Source organism: Corylus avellana, chromosome 5, assembly GCF_965113065.1.
Source record: "Corylus avellana chromosome 5, dhCorAvel1.hap1.2, whole genome shotgun sequence".
Taxonomy (NCBI): Eukaryota; Viridiplantae; Streptophyta; class Magnoliopsida; order Fagales; family Betulaceae; genus Corylus; species Corylus avellana.
The window spans coordinates 16,351,252-16,373,476 of record NC_142494.1 but is presented as its reverse complement, the minus strand read 5'-3'; the positions used below and the strand labels follow the sequence as shown (position 1 = coordinate 16,373,476).

The following is a 22,225-nucleotide window of genomic DNA, read 5'->3' as shown; positions in this document are numbered from 1 at the left end:
AATATTTAGTCAATCTGCCACTGCTGAGCCAACGGGTGGAAGGGGAAGCCTTATACCTGTACTTGGCGGTGTCCTCATCAGCTATAAGCTCAGACTTAATTCGAGAAGAACAGGAAGTGCAAAAGCCCGTCTACTTTATCAGCAAAGCCTTACACGGAGTCGAGGATCGATACCCTCGGATCGAAAAGCTAGCTTTCGCCATGGTCACGTATGCCCGAAGATTGACGCCATATTTCCAAGTGCAAACGATCAAGGTGTTAACTAAATACCCCTTGAGGAAAATCTTGCAAAAGCCAAACTTATCGGGAAGACTAGTCAACTGGGCAATAGAACTCGGGGAGTTTGACATAGAATTCCACCCAAGAACATCTCTAAAAGGGCAAGAACTGGCTGACTTTTTGGCTGAATTCTACGATGTCCCCGAAGAGGAAGAAATGCACCTAGGAGAAGCATGGGTAGCATTTGTAGATGGATCATCCACTAGGAAATATAGTGGGGTTGGGGTTGTGCTCAAAGTGCCCGACAGAGAAGAATGCGAAGCAACTATACAGTTGAAATTCACCACCACCAACAACGAAGCCGAGTATGAGGCCATAATTGCCAGAATGAATATGGCCCGAGAAATGGGAGTGAAGAACCTAGAGGTCATAAGTGATTCCCAAGTGGTGGTTGAACACGTTCGGGGAGAATGCGAGGCCCGAGGAAACAAAATGAAGAGATATCTGACAAAAGTAAAGGAGGTCATGAAATTCTTCAACATGATAACCTTTACGAAGGTGCCCAGATAGAAAAACTTGCAGTTGGATGCCTTAGCTCAAATGGGCTCGGCCACCGAGGAAGAAATCACGGCGATTAGCCGTCTGACTCAGGAGCTAACCAAGTCCTCGATTATCCAAGTGGATCAAGTTCCATGCATTGAGGAGAAAGGGCAATGCCCAGAATGGGGCCATGATATACTACAATTCCTTGAGGAGGGTAAGCTGCCATCCGATAACAAGTTGGCTCAAAAAATCCGCATCCAAGCGGCACACTACACGTTGGTCGACAGGGTCTTATACCAGAGGGGTTACACCCTCCCTCTGCTCAAGTGCCTATCAAAAGATGAGGCCGCATACGTACTCAGAGAAATGCATGAAGGAGTATGCGACAGCCACTCGGGAGGAAGAATGCTAGCCCACAAGGCTGTTCAAGAAGGATATTATTGGCCAGGAATGAACCAAGATTCCTATGAAATGATCAAACACTACGACAAATGCCAATGGTTTGACAGAGTATTGACCAATCCGCTCAAAGAATTAAGCCCGGTTTCGGCTCCATGACCTTTTGTGTAGTGGGGGGTCAACTTAGTAGGCCCACTTCCAACAGGAAAGGGAGGATGTCAATTCGTCGTAGTCGCCGTTGACTACTTTACTAAGTGGGCAGAAGCCAAAGCATTGGCCACCATAACCACTGGAAACATAAGGAATTTCCTTTGGAAAGCAGTTGTTTGTCAATACGGTATCCCGCAAGCTTTCGTAACCAAACAATGGCAAACAATTTGATTGCTAACCATTCCGAAGTTGGTGCGCCGAGCTTCATATCAAAAACTACTTCTCATCTCCCGGACATCCTCAAGCCAACGGTCAGGTAGAGGCAACAAACAAAACTTTGATGAAAACTTTGATGAAGAAGCTTGAGGATAAGAAAGGAGCATGGGTGGAAATCCTTCCAGAAGTGCTATGGTCATACAAAACCACAATCCGAATGCTGACAAGAGAAACCCCTTTCTCTCTAGCATTCGGATCCGAGGCAGTCATCCCAGTAGAAATCGGTTCGATCAGCTTCCGAGTGAAGCACTACAACCCCGAGATGAACAAAGAAGGAATGAAGTTAAGCTTGGACCTACTCCAAGAAAAGAGAGACAACACTAAACTCTATACTGAGTTTGCACAAACACTGACTTAAGTATCGAAGGAGGAACTACCGGCCACCATCCGGCGCATCCTCTTAATGTGTGTTCTGGTTTTTGTAGGTTTGAAAGGAAGTGCGAAGAAGAAATGAGTGGTTTGGATTTCCCTTGAGTCCACCGTACCAGAAACTGCACCAACATTTTGCATTAACAAACAGTTCATTTAAATCAAATCAAGTTGAACCGAGTTGCACTACGCCAAGTGGGCTCATCCAAAATACCAACAAAAAAAAAAAAAAAGGTGTTCCTACCCATAAAGAAAAGGAAGTTAATTAGTGGGGCTGACCGGCAGACCGGCAGAGCTAATGTAAATAGAGAAATAAAGAGACGTATGAGAAGGCAGGCCTGCAGGGTCTGAGTGCAGAGAAAACTGTTTAGTCGAATCAATTGTGCGAGTGCGACGTGAGTTTCTTTCCTTGCATTCCTGGTGTAAAGCCTTTTTTATTTATTTTAATTTAATTTCTCTCCCACAGATACAAGCCTACAACAGTGTGAACGGAATCCGAAGGTGGAGAGAGAGAAAGAGATAGAGATATGAATGTTTTGGAAGGGTTAGATGGTTGCGATTCGTCAAAAGGCATTTTATCTGAAAGGGAAAAGGTGGGGGGCAGCTGCACCTGCGCACGCCATGGGATTGGTGGAAGCCGGCTGCTCGGTTTTGGTTTTATCAGAAACCACTCCATAATCCATATCCATCCATCCACCTTTGATATTATCCACAAAACTCAAACCACAAAGAGGCATGTTTCTCTTTCCCTTCTTCTCTCCTCTCTCTTTCTCTCTCTCTTGTACTCTAATTATAATTTCTATTATTTTTATCCAAATTATTCCATATTTCTCTTTCTATATGTGCATATATATATTTTTTCTGCTTCAGTTGGTAGCAGGGAAGCCTGTAGGAAAATTGAATCTTGTAAAAGAAAAGATAAATGATCCTGAATCCGTTGATTTGTCCACCAAATATTACAAGTAAAATCCTTCTTTAGACCTATTAACTCATTTAGAATAATACCGGGCGGTAAACATCCATCATTGATTAGGCTAATATTGTTAAGTTGTTTGAAATTGCGTTAAGGAGTTTTAAAAATCTTTTAGTATAAACAAAAATCTAGTTTGTTTGATAAAAAATAAAAAAAGAAAAAATAATAAAAAAAAAAAAAGAAAAAACTCTAAAAAATATCTATTTGGCATTTTTACTCTAAAAAAAATAACAAAAAAAAAAAAGGCAAAAACACATTTTTGAAAAAAAAAAAAAAAAAAAAAAAACTTACAAATGAAATTTTTTCTAAAATGCTCTTTTTCCAAGATCAAGATTCTTCCAAAATGGGTTGGAGGGAACTCCTCCAACCTCCAACCTAGTTCATAAAGATGGCAGTTGTCTTTTTGCATGTAAAGAGAACATTTAAAAAAAAAAAAAAAATTCAAATATGTGAGAAACATGTGTTTTTTAAAATAAAATTTCTTCAAACTTTGTCTGTTGTTAATAAAAAACACATGTGTTTTTCACGTGCTCAAGAAACACACGACATTTTATAGACCGAATTAGAAAAAGTTTTTTCCAATTCAGTTTGAAGAAAAACTCTATCCATAAATAGCATTTCTCAGTAATAAAAACATCATCAATTGACTTATTCAAAATAATACTAAAAGTTGGAAGAATGAGCAAAACCTCACTGTAAAAATTTTATTCACCAAAACACAATGACAATTATAGAAGAGCTTACTAAATAGCATTACTCTTATTATAAATGAAATCACTTAATCCTTAATCTATATGGATTCCTAAAAACAGAGATTTTTAATTTTATAAGAACATATTAGAACCAAGATACCTTTAGAAGAAAGAGTAATTCTATTATTCACACCTATTTCATTGGCTGACATAACTTATTTTAAGTGATTTTACATTTCAGTCACTTAAAAAAAAAACCAATTAAAACACACAACGCCGGTGTAAAATGAGTATAATAAATGAGTTAGAAAGTAACGTTACTTTACAAAGAAAACTGTGCCTGTGCCCATGTGAATGCTGCATCACAGTGTCGTATGAAGGGAGCCCCGCAGCTATTTATTTCAATTTCTTTGATCTGGAAGTCATGCAAACTTCTATGATACAATCTGCATCAGGAGCTGAAAACGCTAAACAACTTGAGGGGAAGGGACAGTTACGGCTTGGAAAAATATGAAAGGAAAGAGTTTAAGAATTTACTCCACTATATCATAGGAGGGACGGATGAATCTCACTCCTAAAGCCTATTTTAGAACGTTAAATCGTGCTTAGTTCATGGTAGCTTGTCATGAATCAGCACTTGTATAATGCATGTTAGAATATTAATTGAATGATTAAATTTACTTTTTTTTTTTCTTTTTCTTATCGGTTTAAGTTTTTAGCACTATTGCTAATTTTGCATTGTATCATATTAGAGATCTTAAGTTCGAGTCCTGATTTCACATACTACAATTTATTCCCCCATTTTTAATTAAAATATTATATTCACTGTCTAGTCTTACAGTTTGAATTGGAATGATAAATTAGATTCAGATGAATTGCACATCGAACTTTAGTCTTATCTCTCAACTGTGTTCATAATCCTTTCAACATATGGATGGTGGGTTTCTATGCATTTTTTATATCTTAATTGTAATTAGTTTTCTATTCGGCCTTCACAAAGCAAAAAATAAAAGATTTAGCATAATAACTGGTCAGTTGAACTTGGCCAAGATGTTGTTTATCCACTGGGACCACGGCAGTGATGGTGGAATTGTAGCAGCTTTTTTGGCAGTTCTAGATTTATAGTTGAGAAACTTAATTTTGGAGTATTCAGCTGGTCGAAAAGTCCAATACTCTGATGCAATAAAATAAACTTTTAAGTAAGGCATTTTTCTCTAACTGGACTTGAACTTTTGTTCATATTTTTTTTTCCTGATTAGAGAGTTTTTGTGTATAATTCTTGTGTATTTCCCATTTTGATTATTTAATGATATTAAATTACTTATCAAAATTTTTTTTTCTTTAACTGGACTTAACTATTGCACTATATATATTTTCAAAAACTTACGCTAAGGATGCATTTAGAATTGCGATATTGCAAGAATAATCTGTGTTTTTAAAAGATATTGCAAAACATAAAGTTTTTGGCATTGCGATTTAAAAAGCACTTAATCTAAAAAAAAAAAAAAAAAAAAAAAAAAACTGCAATTTTTATAAGCAGGCTAGGGGGTGTTTGTTTGAAAATGAGCGAATTTAAACCAAAATCACGATTTCTCATAACAAATATTTAATAAAAATTTACTTTTTAATATGTTTTATCAAACACCTTTGCGATTTTAAAAAATAGCAATTTCAAAAACGCAATTTTTAAAAACGCAATTCCAAACGGACCCTAAACCTCCTTACAATTATATTAAATTGAAATATTTTAGTGAACTAATAATATTATGCCATGTCATTATCTATTTTGCATTGTTTTACACAATCATTTTTCTACTTTTCTTCTTCCTAAATTGCTTTGGCGTTCTTCTCTAGAGTTTTCATAGCAAAAAAAAAAAAAAATCACCTTCACACTTATGCAACTCCAAAATCTCCATCTATATTTCTTTGACTACAATTCTAGCTTCTAATGTGAAAGATTAGGTATCGTTGGACTCTATTAGTCCCATGTCTTTGTCTTTGAATAAAAATAATTAAGAAAAAGATGAACATGGAAGAAGGAACCAGAGCATTTGATTTGATCTTGTAGAATGATTAAGAGAAAGATTAACAAAGACAGGTGATGGCTGAGTCTATGGATGTTTGGGGGGAGCATTTATATCATGACCTCTAAAACTAAATCACTTCATACTTTGAATTAAATTGTATTAATCTACTGATGTGGAGGTAAATGTTAATTTACCTAAAATTGATTAACATTAATATTAGTTAGTTTATTATCTTAGAGTAATGTCTTTCTTTCCTATTTTAGTGTAAAGAATTCATTTACCTGAATCAGCAGTGGACACTTTCTTCTTCAGTGTATATATATATATATATAACTTTTTCTAATTGTCTGATGTAAGCTGATTTCTTTTTTATTTAGAGCAGTAATAACTCCCTTTCCCTCAGCTTTATTCACTGTAATTGCTGCCTGAAAGCTCTGTTAAATAATTTGAAAAGATATTGGGAGAAAGAGGCTGCCAGAAAGGAACTGATGATGACATATATGGTGGAAAGCGGGGGCATGGTATGGAGCAATTCTGTCTTTAACATGCCCGTGGAATACGTTTACAAAAGGTCCAAGTTTTCTGCTTCACAAACAGACTCAAATCATGTAGAACAATTTGTTCAAACGGAAGAATTGGAATTTTCTCTTTTCTCATTAAAATAAATAAATAGAAAAGGAAACGTTACAACAGTAATGGAGATTCTTCTCAGTCTCCATAGCCTTTTGCTGACGTTTCATAAAGCCTGGTCCCATAGTCCTTGCTGGGAAGATGATATATACTAGAATACCCATCAATGATTCTTTACCTAAAATGCCCTCTGGGTATGACTAATCCCTCACCAGCATACCATGAGATCAATCCAAAAACATATGGTATAACCAAAGAAATCCCTCACCTAGGAATTGCTTGAATTTATGCATAAGTTAAACTCAATGGGTTTATGCTTTTCCCTTTTACCTGATAGAAGCATACTACTCAAATGATGCTTAAGCTATATATATATATATATAATTTAGGCACTGGAAAGAAAACTTATTTTCCAGTGATGATGTCTGCATACAGTGATTGGTAGGGAGGTTGATTTACATATTTTTTTCAATTTTTTGTCCAATATTGCATGCTAACTTCTATTTGGTATGCTGACTATTCTCAGTCTAATTGGTTTTGTGGATAATCTTTTGAAATATGTCATATATTTTTTTCTTCTTAAAATATATCCTTTTAGATAAGCAGCTATTTATGAAGCAGTGTTGTAATTGTCTTTATACGTTTGAACTATTGTTGTATCATTGGCACAACCGGTGGAGGGTTTAAAGTGTCTTGGCAGTACTCATAGTGAGATTTAAAGAGGGTGCTACCTAGAATGTTAGATAAGCCGAAATGTTAGAATTCTTGGGGAGGGAAAGAGGATTTAACTTGAGGGAGGCAAACCATTTACTATGTAGTAATATTATTTAGTCGATTGCTATACAATTGGGATGACGTGACAGTAAAAATTAACTCTTTTTTATACAAGTGTCGATTTTTACTGCCACGTCATATCAATTGTATGGCAGTAGTATAGCAGTCTACCAAATAACATTATTCTTTATTATATTAATTTTGGAGAGAGAGATGGGGGAGAAAGAAAACCTCTGTAACTACAGTTGGAAGAAAAGGATAAATAGTAAGGCCAATCCTCATAACTACCCGTAAAAAGCAGGTAACAAAGCGGTAACATGTGTCGTTTGCCAAAAAGGGAAAACAGCCAAAAGAATTTAAAACCCTAGAGTGACCCCAGCCATTTATAACACCCATGAGGCCCTCCGGGCTACCCCGGATCAGCCTCTGCCTCTGCATTTGTGTAAACCTTATTTCAGAGTTTTAGGAAACCCATGGTTTTCCCAACAGACACCCTTCCATTTACACTAAGTTGAGAGACAGAGAGATGAGGGGTCGATCTTCAAAACAAGAAACTAAAGCAGGGGTGGAATTAGATAAGCTTGGGGAGCTCAAAGAGGAAACTCATCTCTCTGGTCCTTATATCCGCAGCCTAGTGAAACAACTTACCTCTTCAGGAACCAAAGATCCCATGAAGCCCAAAGACCCAGATTGTAGTGTTGATGGTTTACATAGCCAGAATTTAGCAAAATTTGATGAAGGTTCCATTGAAACCCACCAAGCAGAGCAGCCCCCACAACCTCAACAACACAAAAAACAAGTTAGGAGGAGACTCCACACCAGCAGGCCATACCAAGAAAGGCTTCTTAACATGGCTGAGGCTAGGAGAGAGATCGTCACTGCTCTTAAATTTCACAGGGCAGCTATGAAACAACAACAACAGCAGCAACAACTACAAGAAGAACAACAGCAACAATCACCCCCACTGCAGCCTCAATCATCCCCCCACCCATGTTTTGATCAAGAAGAAGGAAGGATCAAATCTAGTAGGAGAAATCCTAGAGTATACCCATCAAGCACAGCCAATTTTTGTCACTATCTAGACAATCTTTCCTACTCTCATCCTCCTTTTGCTCCATATCCTTTGTCCTGGCCTGCTGCTTCCCCCCCATTTGCTCCTCCATCTTGTGCTGACACTCTCAATTTTACACTCCCAAACCAGCCCTTAGGCCTGAATCTCAATTTTCGTGATTTTTGCAACTTCGAAACAAACAATAGAAACACTCCACCACTGCACTCATCCTCATCTCCATCATCATCCTCGTTCCCCAATCTTTCTGTAGCCACTGATCAGGAAGTTCCCTCAGCTCCAATATCACAGCAGGAAGCGGGGGCTCCTGCACTGGCAGATGCCATGGACCCCACTGTTGCAGCTGGGGGTGATGCTGGAGGAGGCTTGCATGCAGCCATGGACGATGAGGAGATGGCAGAGATCAGATCGATAGGAGAGCAGCATCAGATGGAATGGAATGACACAATGAATTTGGCCACATCAGCATGGTGGTTCAAGTTTTTGAAGACCATGGAACTTGGGAGCCCAGATGTTAAAGTTGAAGCTGACGATGAATACCATCCATTTCATGAAGTCATGGAATTCTCAGCTGGGTTCGATGCAAATGAGAGCTGCTTCCAACAACATTTATATGATTATGGCTCAGAGGACTACTTCCAAGATCCTGCCTTGTCATGGTACGAATCCAACTTCTTAGAGATAATTAAAAAAGCAAAAAGTATTAGGAAAAGGCCTTCTCTTTTTGGTATATTCCATGCCTTGTTGCACTATAGTGAGGTTTTTCTTTTATCTTCCATTCTTTTTCCTGCAAAACGAAACAGGGGATGTAGACAGCTTTGATCACTCATTTTTTTGTTTTGTTTTTCCTTTTGGAAATTTCATAAAAAATAAAAAAATAAAATAATAATAAAAACTCTCTAGATTTTCGTGCAGTTTTAATTTAATTCTTCAACTCTTTATATATATAAATTGAAATCGATTGAAGACTAAGGGAGTTATTATGAAATTTGTTTTGTTTTTTCCTCATTTGTAATTTGAGCCTCAAAGTGTTCTTTTATATATATATAGAGAGAGATATATATCCTTTGTCTGTATGGTTTTTGATTTGTGATGGTCCAATGATACAAATTGTCAAAATTTTGCAGTTTTCGGCCTTTGAGAATATTTAGTAGTAATTAAGGAAAGAAACTTCCTACAAACTGGGTCGTTGGAGTTTCTTACAAACCAACTTCTAAAAATGACACGTCTCTTAACACATACTTTCTTGTTAATACTATGTGCTTTGTTGAAATATTTTCAAAATAAATATATATATATATATATAGATATTATTTTGTGTCTTGGGAATGTTTTAAATGGAAGGTATTAAAGAGCATTGAATGAAAGTTGTCCCACATTAGAAAGAGCGAAGATTTTGTTGGCATTTATAAGTTCCAACACATTTAAGTTGTTAAATGAACTATGCTAGGGTACATCCTAATACATGTTACCGTACGGTGCGAAGCACCGGACGCACACGAGCGTGGCGTGGGCTGTAGGGCACTAGTGGCGCACTTGGCATCGGAGCTCGGAGCGATCTGATCATGACCATTCATTTTTGGACAGTCAAGATCGTTCAATCTAGTGGTTTGATCTAAACCGTAGGATGCTTCTTAAGTAGATCCAGTGGTTAGATCTACTGGATTGTTGATCTAACGATTGAGATTAAATAATTAAGATAATTATTTAATCTAACGATCAAATTTAAATGCCAGTTGAATTATCAGTTTATAGCAGTTTAATTTTTTGAAATTCAAAACAGCAGTTTTATTTCGAAATTCAAAACAGCAGTTTAATATTCGAAATTCAAAATAACAGATTTATTTTTGAAATTCGAAATTATCTGAGAATAGATAATTATCTATGACAATTCAATTATCTTTAATATCTTTGTTTGAATTTTAAAAAATAAAAATTAAGCATTATCCTTTTATTTATTGTCTCTGATTAGAATAGAAATTCTTGGGGTATTTTCTGGTTTTAACTTCGTTTGTGCAAAAACACAGTTAATATACATAAGTTTCTGGGCTCCATTGTATCCTGGAGAAAAATTTGCTGTAAACCCTGTTGCATACCAATTCTGGTGGGGGCAAGTATTTTCTTAAGGAAAGTGACGTTGTAACACACCTTAGGAACATTTTCGTTTTCTATATTTTCCCCTATTTGATTCTAGAACATGCTTCTTACATGCTAAAAAACATATCGCACTTTTAAAGCTGATTTGTAAAATTTGTAAGGAAATTTATGTCCTTACATTATAGGCGGCTACGGCCATTTCTGCTGATCATGGCCACTCCTGAAAATGTTACCTCAGTTTACAAGCCCACAAGATTTCCTTTTTTGGGGCTATTCTTTTTTAATTTGCTTGTGTGCCCACAATTGTCTCTATTGTATTGTATGCCCTTTTTTTAGTCAGATAATTTTGAAGTTCACTAATTTTTCTTTTCTCCCTTCTGATTCTTTGATACAGCATGGACATTGGAGAAATCGAAGGTATGGATGAGGAGTGGTTAGCCTGATTATGATTTTTCTTCTTTCTTTTTCTTTTTTTTTTTTTAAAAAAAAAAAAAATTATATTTTGATTAAATCTATGGCTCTTCTTTTTTTTTTTTTTTTTTTCCATTAAATTTTGGTAGTCCTAGAAACTTTTTCCATTATAATCTTGATAATAAGGCTTGCAAAGAACTTATTATTAAAAGCAAGAAGGCCGTAGAGGAAAATAATGTAAGAAAAAAGCTCTAGTGGTTACTCATTTTTAGAGTTCCAGCAGTGCTTTTTTGTGTACTGTTTGAGGAGATTTGCGTGCACCACGCGCTTCTTTAGCGGAACAGTGCAAGTTTGGATTTGCGGTGAAGTGGTAAGAGCCTCCACGTCATATTTTTCATATATTGTACCTTAATGTAATCGAATTATATAAATATTATTTTTGAGCGTCTCTCTCTTTAATCTTGGGAAAAGAAACATTTTACTCAATTACGACTTGATGGGGGTTGGAAGTGGAAAATGGTTACCGACCTCGAGTTGATTAATTTGAGTTTCGTGAACAATCAAAATTCTTGGATTGGCTTGAAATTAGGGTTTACGTTGCAAGTTTGTAATGAGGAATTGTGGAGAAAAGTGATGGACTTGGAAATGGTCGACGAGGAATTGAAAAAGGATTCGGGTGCAGAGAGGAGAATTGTGCAAGGAAAAAGCTCTTAGAGAGGAGATCGGTACAAAAAGAGAGAAAAAGAGAGGCAGGTGGCTGTAGGAGGCAACAAGGAGCAGTGACAAAAATATAGGTATTTTGGAATATGATATGGCAAAAATACCACAGGTATCGCCTGTGAAATAGTGAAACATCATAGGATATGTTGAGTTGTCTTTAAAGGGATGGGTATTGCGTTTTAACGAATAGTAACGTGGACTTCCGTCAAAAAAATGGACGGAACTTGGATGGAAATACCAAGTGAGTATTTTGATTAAAGTTGGGTACCACTTGCAACACTTTTTGAATTTGAGGCTGTCATTTGATAATAACCCTAACCACGGGTACTAAAACAACATTTAACCCTTAAAAAAAAAAGGGGCAAATATGAACACAAAGTCGTGTGGTTCGGGACTGTCCACCACTAGTAATTGCCTTAAGAGCTATATTGTACTCTTATTTCTTGATGATATTTACAATACAAATGACCCCTTATTTATAAGAAAAAGTGGTGGGTAAAGATAATGCAAATAAGGTGAAAGAATAAAACGTAAATAGTGAAACAAAATTCAATATCAAATCAAATAGAATATGGAAAGCTCTCATATTCTAATACACATAATTAATGAGCATTGCTAGGTCTTCTAGTTTGTTGTCAAGCATCAATACTATAAACATCATAAACAATACACATGTTGTTGGAAATTACGATGTGAATTGCCATATCCTTCAAGGAACTAGCTTCCAACCGCTTCTTCGTAGGGGCTCTCACTACACTTATTATTGCTTATTCATTTATGCAGTTGATGTTCCTCTTAGCCTCTCCCACTTAAATCTAAAATTTGTCGCAATTAAATATGATTTTATGTAAATTAAATTGTTACGACTTTAAGAGTCCCATATAGTGTAAGTAAAAACTTAGCCATGTATATATAAGCTTTTGAGGACCTTCATCTTGCAAGTTAATTTTCAAGAACGAGTTCTACCTAAAGTTTGTATTATAATTATTACTAAAAAACAAGCTACCAAATTTTGTTACAATCCTAAAAGTCTCACATGGCTTAAGTGAAAACTTACCATATGTATAGCTGTGATGTAGGTAAAATCCATTATGACCAAAAATTTGCGAATTAGGCTCGCAAAATATTATTGCCAGTGATCTACAACCCAAATTGACCATAATAGAGCCAAGAATTTTGTATTCGGTTATCAAATGATCGGTTGCCCAATGTGAAAATGCAGAAGACCATCGGCCCCTTAATGACATAAAAGCATTAGCAACAGACACACTATAACTCATTCCATTTCCTATATATAGAGAAAATCTAAAAAACCACAAAAATTCTCCTGATATTACTTCTCTAAACATTGGAAATGCTATAGTCCTGCCAAATGTGTAGGGAACCAAAAGAGCTTCCTCACGATGAGCAAGAGGATTACCCGCCTATACAAGGCAACATTATCTCCAGCAATAGGGAGATGATATTCTTTACCCCCAACTACCATAATAGCAAAAATCACAACCCAAGCACATGCTAAGCAAATTCCCAAATCAATTAACCAAAAGGAAATGGTAAACAGTACTTGAGAAAAGTATCAATACTAAAAGAGAAGGGGAATTGGTCATTCACTAATGCATCTGGGAAAAGCTGGTCATGTTCGAAAGCCATCGGTCACATTCTCTCTCCCTTATTCACTCCCTTCTTTCCTATTTTTTATATTTCTAATGCGCATTATTGTCTAGGATTTCATTCATATCATTGATTTGCCTATGTATTGATGCACGACACCACTGCTGAACACTTCTTTGCTACACCACATACTTTTATCAGCCTCATCATTCTCATAGGCTACTTGTGTAAACCCTTGCGCTCGTTGTGAGAAACCTAGCCTCGTTGCCCCTGTACCCGCCAGTTTGCCAAACTAGCATGAGTGTTCGGCTTGACTCTCCTTACTAAGAACCCAAACCTAAAAGGGCCTCGAACAATTCTTTACAAGAGAATTTGGACTTCTACAAATTGAAATAATGTACATCAACGCATTGCAAATTTGCAATTAACCCATGGAGATAAGAGAAATACAAGGGAAGTCCCCTTGCCTACAATTTTCACATATTTTCCTTCCACCAAACTATATTACACATGAGCTACTAGGAATAGGTAAATATCAGTGTCAAGTCCCTAGCTCATGCAACCTTCATTATCTTAATTTCATAACCATGTAGGACTTCAAAACATTATATATATATATATATATATATATATATATATATATATACTTGGAAAAATCTCACCCACCGGTTTTCTTTTAAGTCCAACTCCCATATGAAATCAACTGAATGTACTATATCTCGTACCATATCTCTTTGTGAGACTGGTGGATTCGTTGAGCAGATACATATTCTACTCATTATACATACAACCCAACTTTTCTATATATAGCCCTTTATGGGGCATCACCGGCTGACATCATCAAAGATTATGTGCACAATAATTAAAATACATAAATCTCTCAGGCCTAAGAACAATAAGCAAATTGTGATCAAACAACCTTTCAACCGACAGTGATCACTCCATAACGTGTTCTTGATATTGGATCCAGTTCAGTGTATGCACTTGTTACATTACACCCACTTGTCTTCTTAGGGCCACTACCTCAATGATGGAGTAAATCAATATCCTATCTTATAGTAGCACAACAAGTGTAGGCCATAGTGGTATAGTTTTTAGTTTATATCCACATACTTGAACAATTTTTGGTTAATAAATGACAGAAGAATGATCCTTCACTCCTTTGGTTCATTAACAGCCAACATGATTGTTCTACAATGTTACTCAAACAAAATTTATGCAAGACATCTGATGTCACATTTAATTACATATTAAAATTATGCATGTGAAAATAAAATTCATTATCAAATAATAAATTCACCAAATCCATAAAATTGGTTTTTGAGGGCATAAAACTAACCAACACCTGTCGTTTGAGATGGATGAATGTCAACCATGTCTTTCTCTATATTGTCTGCATACACGGGTTCCCTGAGGTCCTTCAGTCTTCCACGTGAATCAAACTAATGAGATGTTATAGATGCATGCAGGCAACTTCTTAGATGTACCAAACTCCTGGCATTGTAAATTTATAAAGAGATTGTCTAGACCCGATTTTGGAGCTCCACACTTTTGCATTGTTTTAAAGAAAATCTGGGAGTTCTTTCTGTAATTTTCCATAATTCTTCTGCACAGCTCGTGTAGTCCGAGTTGCCCTAAGAAAAAGGCTGAAATTCTAAAAGAACTCTCAAGGTCGTAGCAACATTTACCTGAATCTGAATAAGAAAAAATTTTAGAAATTTCATATTTTGTGTAAGACAATAAACAAAAAAATCTTCCATAACCACTCAGCCAAAACTCATTAAACCACAACATACAAGAACATGGCCTAGGGTATTTTTTTCAGAAAAAGAGATCCCTCACCACGAAACAAAATAAAATCAAGACAACAGAAAGTAAAGGGAAAACAAAGCTTGGGTCAGTTACACATCTAAAACATTACTTGAATAAAAATTTGGTTTAAAATTTTCTCTTTTCTTTTTATGGGTGGTTTAACATTTTCTCAAAATACATTGTTTTTGTAACGTATCACATCAAGGGCACATAAATCTCTAAATTTTCATTCATGGCTGGATTGTATTAAGATCAGAACATTTCTGAGTATTGATTGATGTTAGAGAGTTGGCATTAACGGCAGGGTTGTCATCCATACCAAATGAGGCTTTTATGTACTTTTTTTAAATTAGTCATTGGATAAGATTGGAACTGCTCGTTGTAGTTGGTCTGTGGTGCATAGAAGAGCTTTTCAGGTTGTGAATTTTTAAATTTTGTTTTCGGATGTGACGAGATAGTTTTCTTTGTTGTTAGTTTCTATTGGTAACGAACAAGAAATGTATAGGCTCCTTCATGGAAAGGGAAATGACTTCAATAATACTTGAGTGCATGCATTCTTCAATGTGTAAACATCATATATGATCATTGTGACACCTCAAAACGTTAGTCCTACATTGAGAAGATGAATTGCCCACATAGAGTGGGTGGAAGGGTTTTTTTGTAAGTGATTCTAGGAAGCTTCAATTACAACTTGAATAATTCATTTAGAGTGATAGTGAAAATGTGACTAGTGCTTTTCCTTAAGTTGTTACAAATGGTATCAACGTTGAGGTCCTGAATTCTAACCCTTACTTCATAGTTTACCTCTATTTCAATTAAATATTTCACGTATTAGGCCTTAGGTATTGAGTGGGAGTTTGAGACTACGTGAAGGGAAGTGTTGAAGTATTAATTAAATGATTAAATTTACTATTTCCTATCAACTTAAGCTTTTAGGATAAGTAGGGAGTTAACATGATATTAGAATAACCTAGTAACACCATGTGGCGCTAAGGCAATTCATGACATAGACTTTGACAAGGACGTCGGGGATTTGAGTGGAAAAAATTGTGACACCGTTGAAAGTTAATCCCAATTTGGGAAGATGAATTGCCCACATGGAGTGGATGGATTATAAAAGAGTTTATGGGTATTGAAGCCCTACATTGGTTCCTTACTATGTGGGACTAGGCTTTATCAGTGATTCTAGAGAGCACCAATTAGAACTTGACAAGTCCTTTTGGAGTTATAGTGCAGATGTGATCAATGCTTTCCCTTAGGTCATTACAATCTTAACTTCCTCTATCATCCACATTTCCCAGCTTCATTGTCAAAATAGAGAACTATGTTGTTACTAAATTTCTTTTCATCTTTGCTTATGCCTTGTTTTTATTATTTTGATTTCACTAAAAAGAAATTGTTATGGCTTAAAATAAACAAAGCACATAGGAAAAAAGAAAAAAGTGAAGAGATGAAATATAAACATTTAGTAAACCAGGCATTGATATGACCATTTGTAATTTACCTAGAAGCCTTCCTACGACTTAATGAAAAAATATGAAGCTCCATAGTAGAAGCAGACAGAAGGGTCAGAGGATGACATGGACCCTGTGTTCATGGTATCCCGGTGGAAGCTACAACACATGTGCCACAGGTGCAGAAGTTGGGGAAAGTGCAAGTACTAACACTTCTGAACATAGATGTGGAGCTTGACCATTGGCTGAAAAAGGCTTGCTCATTCTCTCTGTGATATATAAGGAATAAAGATTTTATTAAAAGATAGAGGAATACAGAAGATAATTATAATGATCCTCTAAGCAAGTTACAGTTGCAAATTCAAAAGAGCAATGAAATTCAAAAAAGATTCCATATTTTCCAAGGCATGCAGCCAGTCAAAGAAAACACAAGAAAATGCACTTAAGCAAGTTCCCACTCAGCTCTAGATCACTAAAGGTACGATGACTCCTCTCCAGTGAAATTATCCACAAAATGCAAAGAAGAATTTTCTCCCGAGTCTTACTTTTTTATGATGAATAAACTTCCTTTCCAACATTTGCAACCGCATCTATCACGGTCGGAGGCATCATATGCATTCCAAATATATTAAGGCTACCAGTCACAATTCTTTGGCCAAATGGCAATGTAAGAGAGGATATGAGCCACCATCTCACCACAACTCTTGCATATGTGACATCTATCCACAATAACTTTTCCCCTTTTCCTCAACTTCTCAATGGTCAATATTTTACACAAAAGCAGCTGTGCATCCAAAGAATGATACTTCTATAGGCACCTAGGCACACCAAATATTCTTTTATGGAAAATCAACTACTAACAACCGTCCATGAGCCTTATCAAAAGAAAAAACCTTGAACCTTCCATTTTTAGATACCCTCCAACACTTATTATCTTCTCCATACCAAATGGAAGATTATTAGCATATAATAGCTCCAGGAACATGTCTATTGACTCAAGCTCCCACTCTCTCAGAGATCTGAAAAATGTGTTATTCCAAATTGTGATGCAACTCAATATTTGTTATCCACCGCTATCAAAATCTATCCTTCAACACAAAGTCACCATGCCAAATATCCTACCAGAACTGCACCTTACTACCATCCCTTATATTAAAACAAAATGCCAAGAAAAAGATTCTCACACATCCCTGATGCTCTTTCACAAACTCCCACCATAGGATCCTCTCACCTCTACTAAAGTCCACTTACCCCAAGTCTCCCCTTGTTCTACAAAAATGCTGATGTTCCTCCAAACCGCAAATAACCATTTACCTAGCTAGCAACTGATATTGATCTTCACAACAAGGAAAATTGATTCCCAAAATTGTGGCTAGTTATGACCACCACGCAAGTAACATAGTATTCCCTTGAAATTGAAGAACATTATTCATATCAATTCTAAGATACTGAGAATGTTCAAAGCTACAAGAGAAGGCAAGTAAAAAGAAAATGTAGAGATATTAGGTAGTTAATTTTATCATCATGTATTCTGTATCAACTTATGGCTTTAAGTAAGAATTTGGATGGTGAAAATATTTGAAAACTAGTTCTTCTAAATCAAATAGTTTTTACTTTCCACAGCCTTGTTTCCCATTTTCTTGATGTATATGGTCCTACTTTCCCCTTTACCAAACTTTTTTTTTCCCTGTTTTATAATGCCAAATAATTTTTAAGCTATGAGAAGAATATCTTTTTCCTTTTCCTGTTTTTTGAATTTGAGAAGAAAATATCATGAAAAATAAAGTAATTCTTATATATTGTGAAACCCAACTGGTTTGACAATTAAGAAAACTTCAAAAGATATATCCAATTGCTTCACAATTTTCACCCAAAATTTAGGCTCCATAATGTATATTTGTGTTTCATAAAGTTAGCAGTAGGAAACAACATTTCTTGCATTCAAAGAATGAGGGTTAAATTATCTCTTGTTCCAAAAGCTTAAGCTGATAGGAAGAAGTAAATTTAATCACTTAATCGTTACTTTAACACCCTCCCTCACATGTGGGCTCAAACTCCATTTTAATAGGTGAGGCACAACACCTGGAATATTTAATTTAGATGGGGGTGAATTCATAGAGTCAAGGTTCGATTTCAGGACCTTTGGCTCTGATACCATGGTTAAATTATTATTTGTCCTAAAAGTTTAAGCTGATAGGAAGAGATAAATTTAATCACTTAATCATTACTTTAACACAATAAGCATATTCAAAACATTCAAGGAAAATTTACACAGCATCGGAAGACAAAGATTAATTATGCAAGGTGTTCCCAAGAAGATAATGAGATAACTGAACATAGCGCCTGCAGGCAAGCAGCAATACAAACGATGACTTACCTTGGAGATATTTTCTATTTTAGTTGGTTCAAGGTAGCTTATCCAACCCAGCCAGATTAATCCCTACTGCTCAAGTTCACCACGATAGACCATATCAACAGGCTTGCACAGCACCTTGCACAATCTGCTTCAGAAAGCTCAGCAAACCAGCAGAGCTCCAATTCTGTCATAATTGGAAAAACTAAACATACCATGAAGTTAAAATCAATCATAAGCACAACCCAAGTGACTCAATAGACATTGACCAATCCAGTAGCCTCTAGCTAGCTGCCTCCAGTTCAGTAAACCATGAAGTAGGATGTTTCCTTTTATATTCCAAAGATGTCAACAAATTCCGAGATCCCATCTGCATTGGAAGCAAGACAAGGTCTATAACCAGCATCTTTCATCTCCATAGCCAAACTTTTTAAAATATTATATATCTCATCACACTGAGGGTGCTTTCTATCTCTAGACACAAAACTGTTCACAAATCCAGCAGTCTCAATCCAACTATATCCAGTCTCCTTCCTCAAACCTTTTTCCCACATTTGTTTCCTCAATTTATCAACATCTTCCCAGTTTCCTTCCTCTGCATACATATTTGAGGCTAAAACATGGTAGCCCGTCATGCCATTTACAGTCTCCATTTCAAGCAACTTCTCAGCAACAACTCTTCCCAATTCAAACTGTTTGTGAATTCTGCAAGCCCCAAGAAGTGATCCCCAAATTTCTTGCACATTTGCCTCCTCACCCAATCCTTTAACAAACTCGTAGGCTTCAACAACCCTTCCAACTCTCCCTAACATGTCAGCAATACAACAATAGTGCTCAGTTGATGGCTGAATATTATATTCTTTTTCCATGGACTCAAATATTTTAAGACCTTCACCAACCAAACCAGCATAACTGCAAGCAGACATGACCGCAACAAAGGTAATGGCATCAGGTTTAATACCAGATCCCTGCATTGAGTGAAACAAAGAGAGAGCTCTTTCAACCATCCCATGCTGACCATAGCTCAATATCATTGTGGTGCATGTGATAGAATTCTTCTCAGGTGTGTTAATAAACACATTTTCAGCGTAAGTGACTGAACCAGATTTGGAATACATATCAACTAAACTAGTTCCCACATAGACATTTTGGTCTAGATAATGGCGTACACAGAATCCATGGAGCTGCTTCCCCAAATCTATTCTTCCCATTGGATTACAAGCTGGGAGAACTGATGCTATCGTTACAGCATTGGGTATTACATTCTGCTCGAGCATCTTCCTAAAGACAAAAAAAGCTTGTTCAGTGAGACCATTTTGTGTATACCCAGCAATCATAGCATTCCACGTGGCCTGGTCTCTATCATGGGTAAGGGTTTTCTCAAACAGTAATTGTGCAGTCCTAACTAAACCAGATTTAGCATACATGTCTATCAGATAACTCTCCATTCCCTCAAATTGTATTTCATGCCTAATTAGATACGCATGGATCTGCTTCCCGATATCCCAGTTTCTGAGATTTGATGCTGCTGAAAGAAGAGCTGTCACTGTTATATAATCAATCATGAACCCTTGCTTCTGCATCTCATAGACGAGCATCAACCCCTCATCATCTAAACCATTCTGTACAAGGGCAGAAACCATAGTATTCCATGAAACAACATCCCTTTCCAGCATCTTATGAAAAATTTTGAATGAGGTCTCAACAGAGTTGCACCTTGAATACATGACAATAATTGCATTCAGAATAATAACAGGCAACACTGATAAATTCTTAAGTATAAAAGCGTGTAGCTGTTGAGCCAATTTCAAGTGCTGCAACTGTGAAACTGCAGTCAAAGCTGAAAGAAAAGTTACATCATCTAGAACAGTGTGTTCTGATTCTATGGCTTGAAGGAAGACACCGATTCCTTCAACGGGACAGTTATTCTGAACATACCCACCAATCATCGTGTTCCAAACTTCTGTATTTTTCTCCAAACAACAATCAAATATCTTTTTAGCCATATCAAGGAAACCAAGCTCAGAATACATGAATATAGCTGAACTCACAACAAACAAGTCATTGACATATTCACTTCCCAACTTAAGGAGCATTCCATAGAGAATATTCGCATTCTTAAAGTCCCCAAGCTTCCAAATAGCCGGAAAGACATTTACGAAGCTCACACCACTCGGCTTTATTCCCATTTCTATCATCATCCTAAATTGCTTAAATGCTTCCACATTTTGCTCCGTCCTTACATACCATGACACCATAGTATTCCAAGCAATTACATTTCTCTTGCGCATTGTATCAAACACTTTATGTACCAAATCATTCTTTGGAGAATCAGAACCAATACAGTAAACCGTGTCGTCATCGAGTGTGCTCAAACACATACAGTACATATTCAAAAGCGAATTATATACAATCCTACTGGGATTCGATTGGCACCGAATAAAATGGCAATGTACGGCTTTACCAAGCCTTAAGTTGCGTGTTTCAGCGCAGGCTTTGAGAGTAGAAGAGTAAGTGTAGGAATCACATTTGGTAGCCAGAGATGAATTCTTCATCCGGCCGTATAGAAAAAGAGCTTCCTCGGGCATGTTGTTACAGATAAAGCCAATAATGACTGCGTTCCAGAGAACAGTGGTTGGTTTGGGAATCGTGTCGAGCAGTTGGCGGGCAAGATGGGGTTGGCCTTCTTGACAGAGTTTGCTGAGGCGGGCGCGAAGGGTGGGGGCTTTGATGGGCTTTAGCATTGATGGCGAGATGGTTGGGGAAGAGCGGGTGCTGGTGTTGGTGTTGGGGAGATGAGTGGGAGGAGAGGGAGTGGAGGACAGCGGGAGAGGAAGAGCAGAAGAAGAGGCCATTACGAGTTTTTCTGCTGGCCCTTCCTCCTGGTTCTACAGTGGGAGTGGGAGTGGGTGGATGCCGTTTGATATTGTTTGGTTGTAATGGATGGTAGTTGAAAGGCTGCGGTTTGTGATGTCCTTGCTTCCTTTGGTATTTTTCATAGATTGCTATAAAAGGAGAGAGAGTTCCACACAAGTTATGTTATGCCCATAGAGATATGCTCCTTTGCATTCTCTGCACCATCTACTCACCATCTATGTGTCTTTATTTTATTTTATTATTATTATTATTTTTTTTGAAAAAGTCAAGATGCACTCACATGAGATGGTGAGTAGATGGTCTTGGGAATGAAGAGAAGCATTCCTCTATGCCCATACGTACTAGTGGGACCTGCAAAATTCTTTCTTGACAACAGGGTATCAAAAATTACAGGAAAATTGGAATCGAAACCAGAAAATCGGGGACCCAGTTTCGGTTTTGGTTTGAAAAATCCAAAAATCGGGTACCCTGGTTCCTATACCTAGTTTTTGCTATCTGGTTTTTACCGAGAAACTGGGAACCGGGTTTCCAATTTATTTAATAATATATATATATATATATATATATATATATATGCTAAGTTAAAATTTTCAGACAGTCAGTTTGGAGAGTAGGAAAAATGGAAAACAAAGAAATATATTGTTTGAATATTTATATACATATATATTTATTGTTGGTAGTTTATATTTATTGTTGTAATATTTATATATATTGTTACTTTAGTTTATAATATTAACATCTAAACAAGATTTGATGGAATTCTGATGTTG

At 36.5% G+C, this 22,225-nt stretch overlaps 3 protein-coding genes across 3 annotated transcripts; 2 read left to right on the top strand and 1 right to left on the bottom strand.

The window, feature by feature from the left end:
• Nucleotides 1-818: 818 nt before the first annotated feature.
• On the top strand, nucleotides 819-1,319 carry LOC148585849 (uncharacterized). Its single transcript, XM_088516789.1, has one exon. It carries the CDS (start codon nucleotides 819-821, stop codon nucleotides 1,317-1,319), a length of 501 nt encoding a protein of 166 aa, XP_088372915.1.
• A 4,624-nt stretch (nucleotides 1,320-5,943) lies between these two features.
• LOC132180317 (protein AAL-toxin resistant 7) lies at nucleotides 5,944-11,381 on the top strand. The gene is made up of 2 exons (XM_059593100.2): nucleotides 5,944-8,779; nucleotides 10,612-11,381. The coding sequence occupies exons 1-2, from the start codon at nucleotides 7,578-7,580 to the stop codon at nucleotides 10,658-10,660; spliced, it is 1,251 nt and encodes a 416-aa protein (XP_059449083.1). The 5' UTR covers nucleotides 5,944-7,577; the 3' UTR covers nucleotides 10,661-11,381.
• A 2,843-nt stretch (nucleotides 11,382-14,224) lies between these two features.
• Nucleotides 14,225-21,563, bottom strand: LOC132182852 (Tetratricopeptide repeat (TPR)-like superfamily protein). Its single transcript, XM_059596205.2, has 3 exons — nucleotides 18,603-21,563; nucleotides 16,276-16,494; nucleotides 14,225-14,653 (listed from the first exon to the last, which is right to left on the bottom strand). Exon 1 carries the CDS (start codon nucleotides 21,431-21,433, stop codon nucleotides 18,911-18,913), a length of 2,523 nt encoding a protein of 840 aa, XP_059452188.2. The 5' UTR covers nucleotides 21,434-21,563; the 3' UTR covers nucleotides 14,225-14,653; nucleotides 16,276-16,494; nucleotides 18,603-18,910.
• Between the last annotated feature and the right edge of the window lie 662 nt (nucleotides 21,564-22,225).

Coding starts and splice junctions, on each gene's coding strand:
- LOC148585849 (XM_088516789.1), top strand. CDS start 819: ATGGGCTCGGCCACCGAGGAAGAAATCACGGCGATTAGCCGTCTGACT.
- LOC132180317 (XM_059593100.2), top strand. CDS start 7,578: ATGAGGGGTCGATCTTCAAAACAAGAAACTAAAGCAGGGGTGGAATTA. Junction 8,780..10,611: donor CAAGATCCTGCCTTGTCATG/GTACGAATCCAA, acceptor TCTTTGATACAG/CATGGACATTGGAGAAATCG.
- LOC132182852 (XM_059596205.2), bottom strand. CDS start 21,433: ATGGCCTCTTCTTCTGCTCTTCCTCTCCCGCTGTCCTCCACTCCCTCT.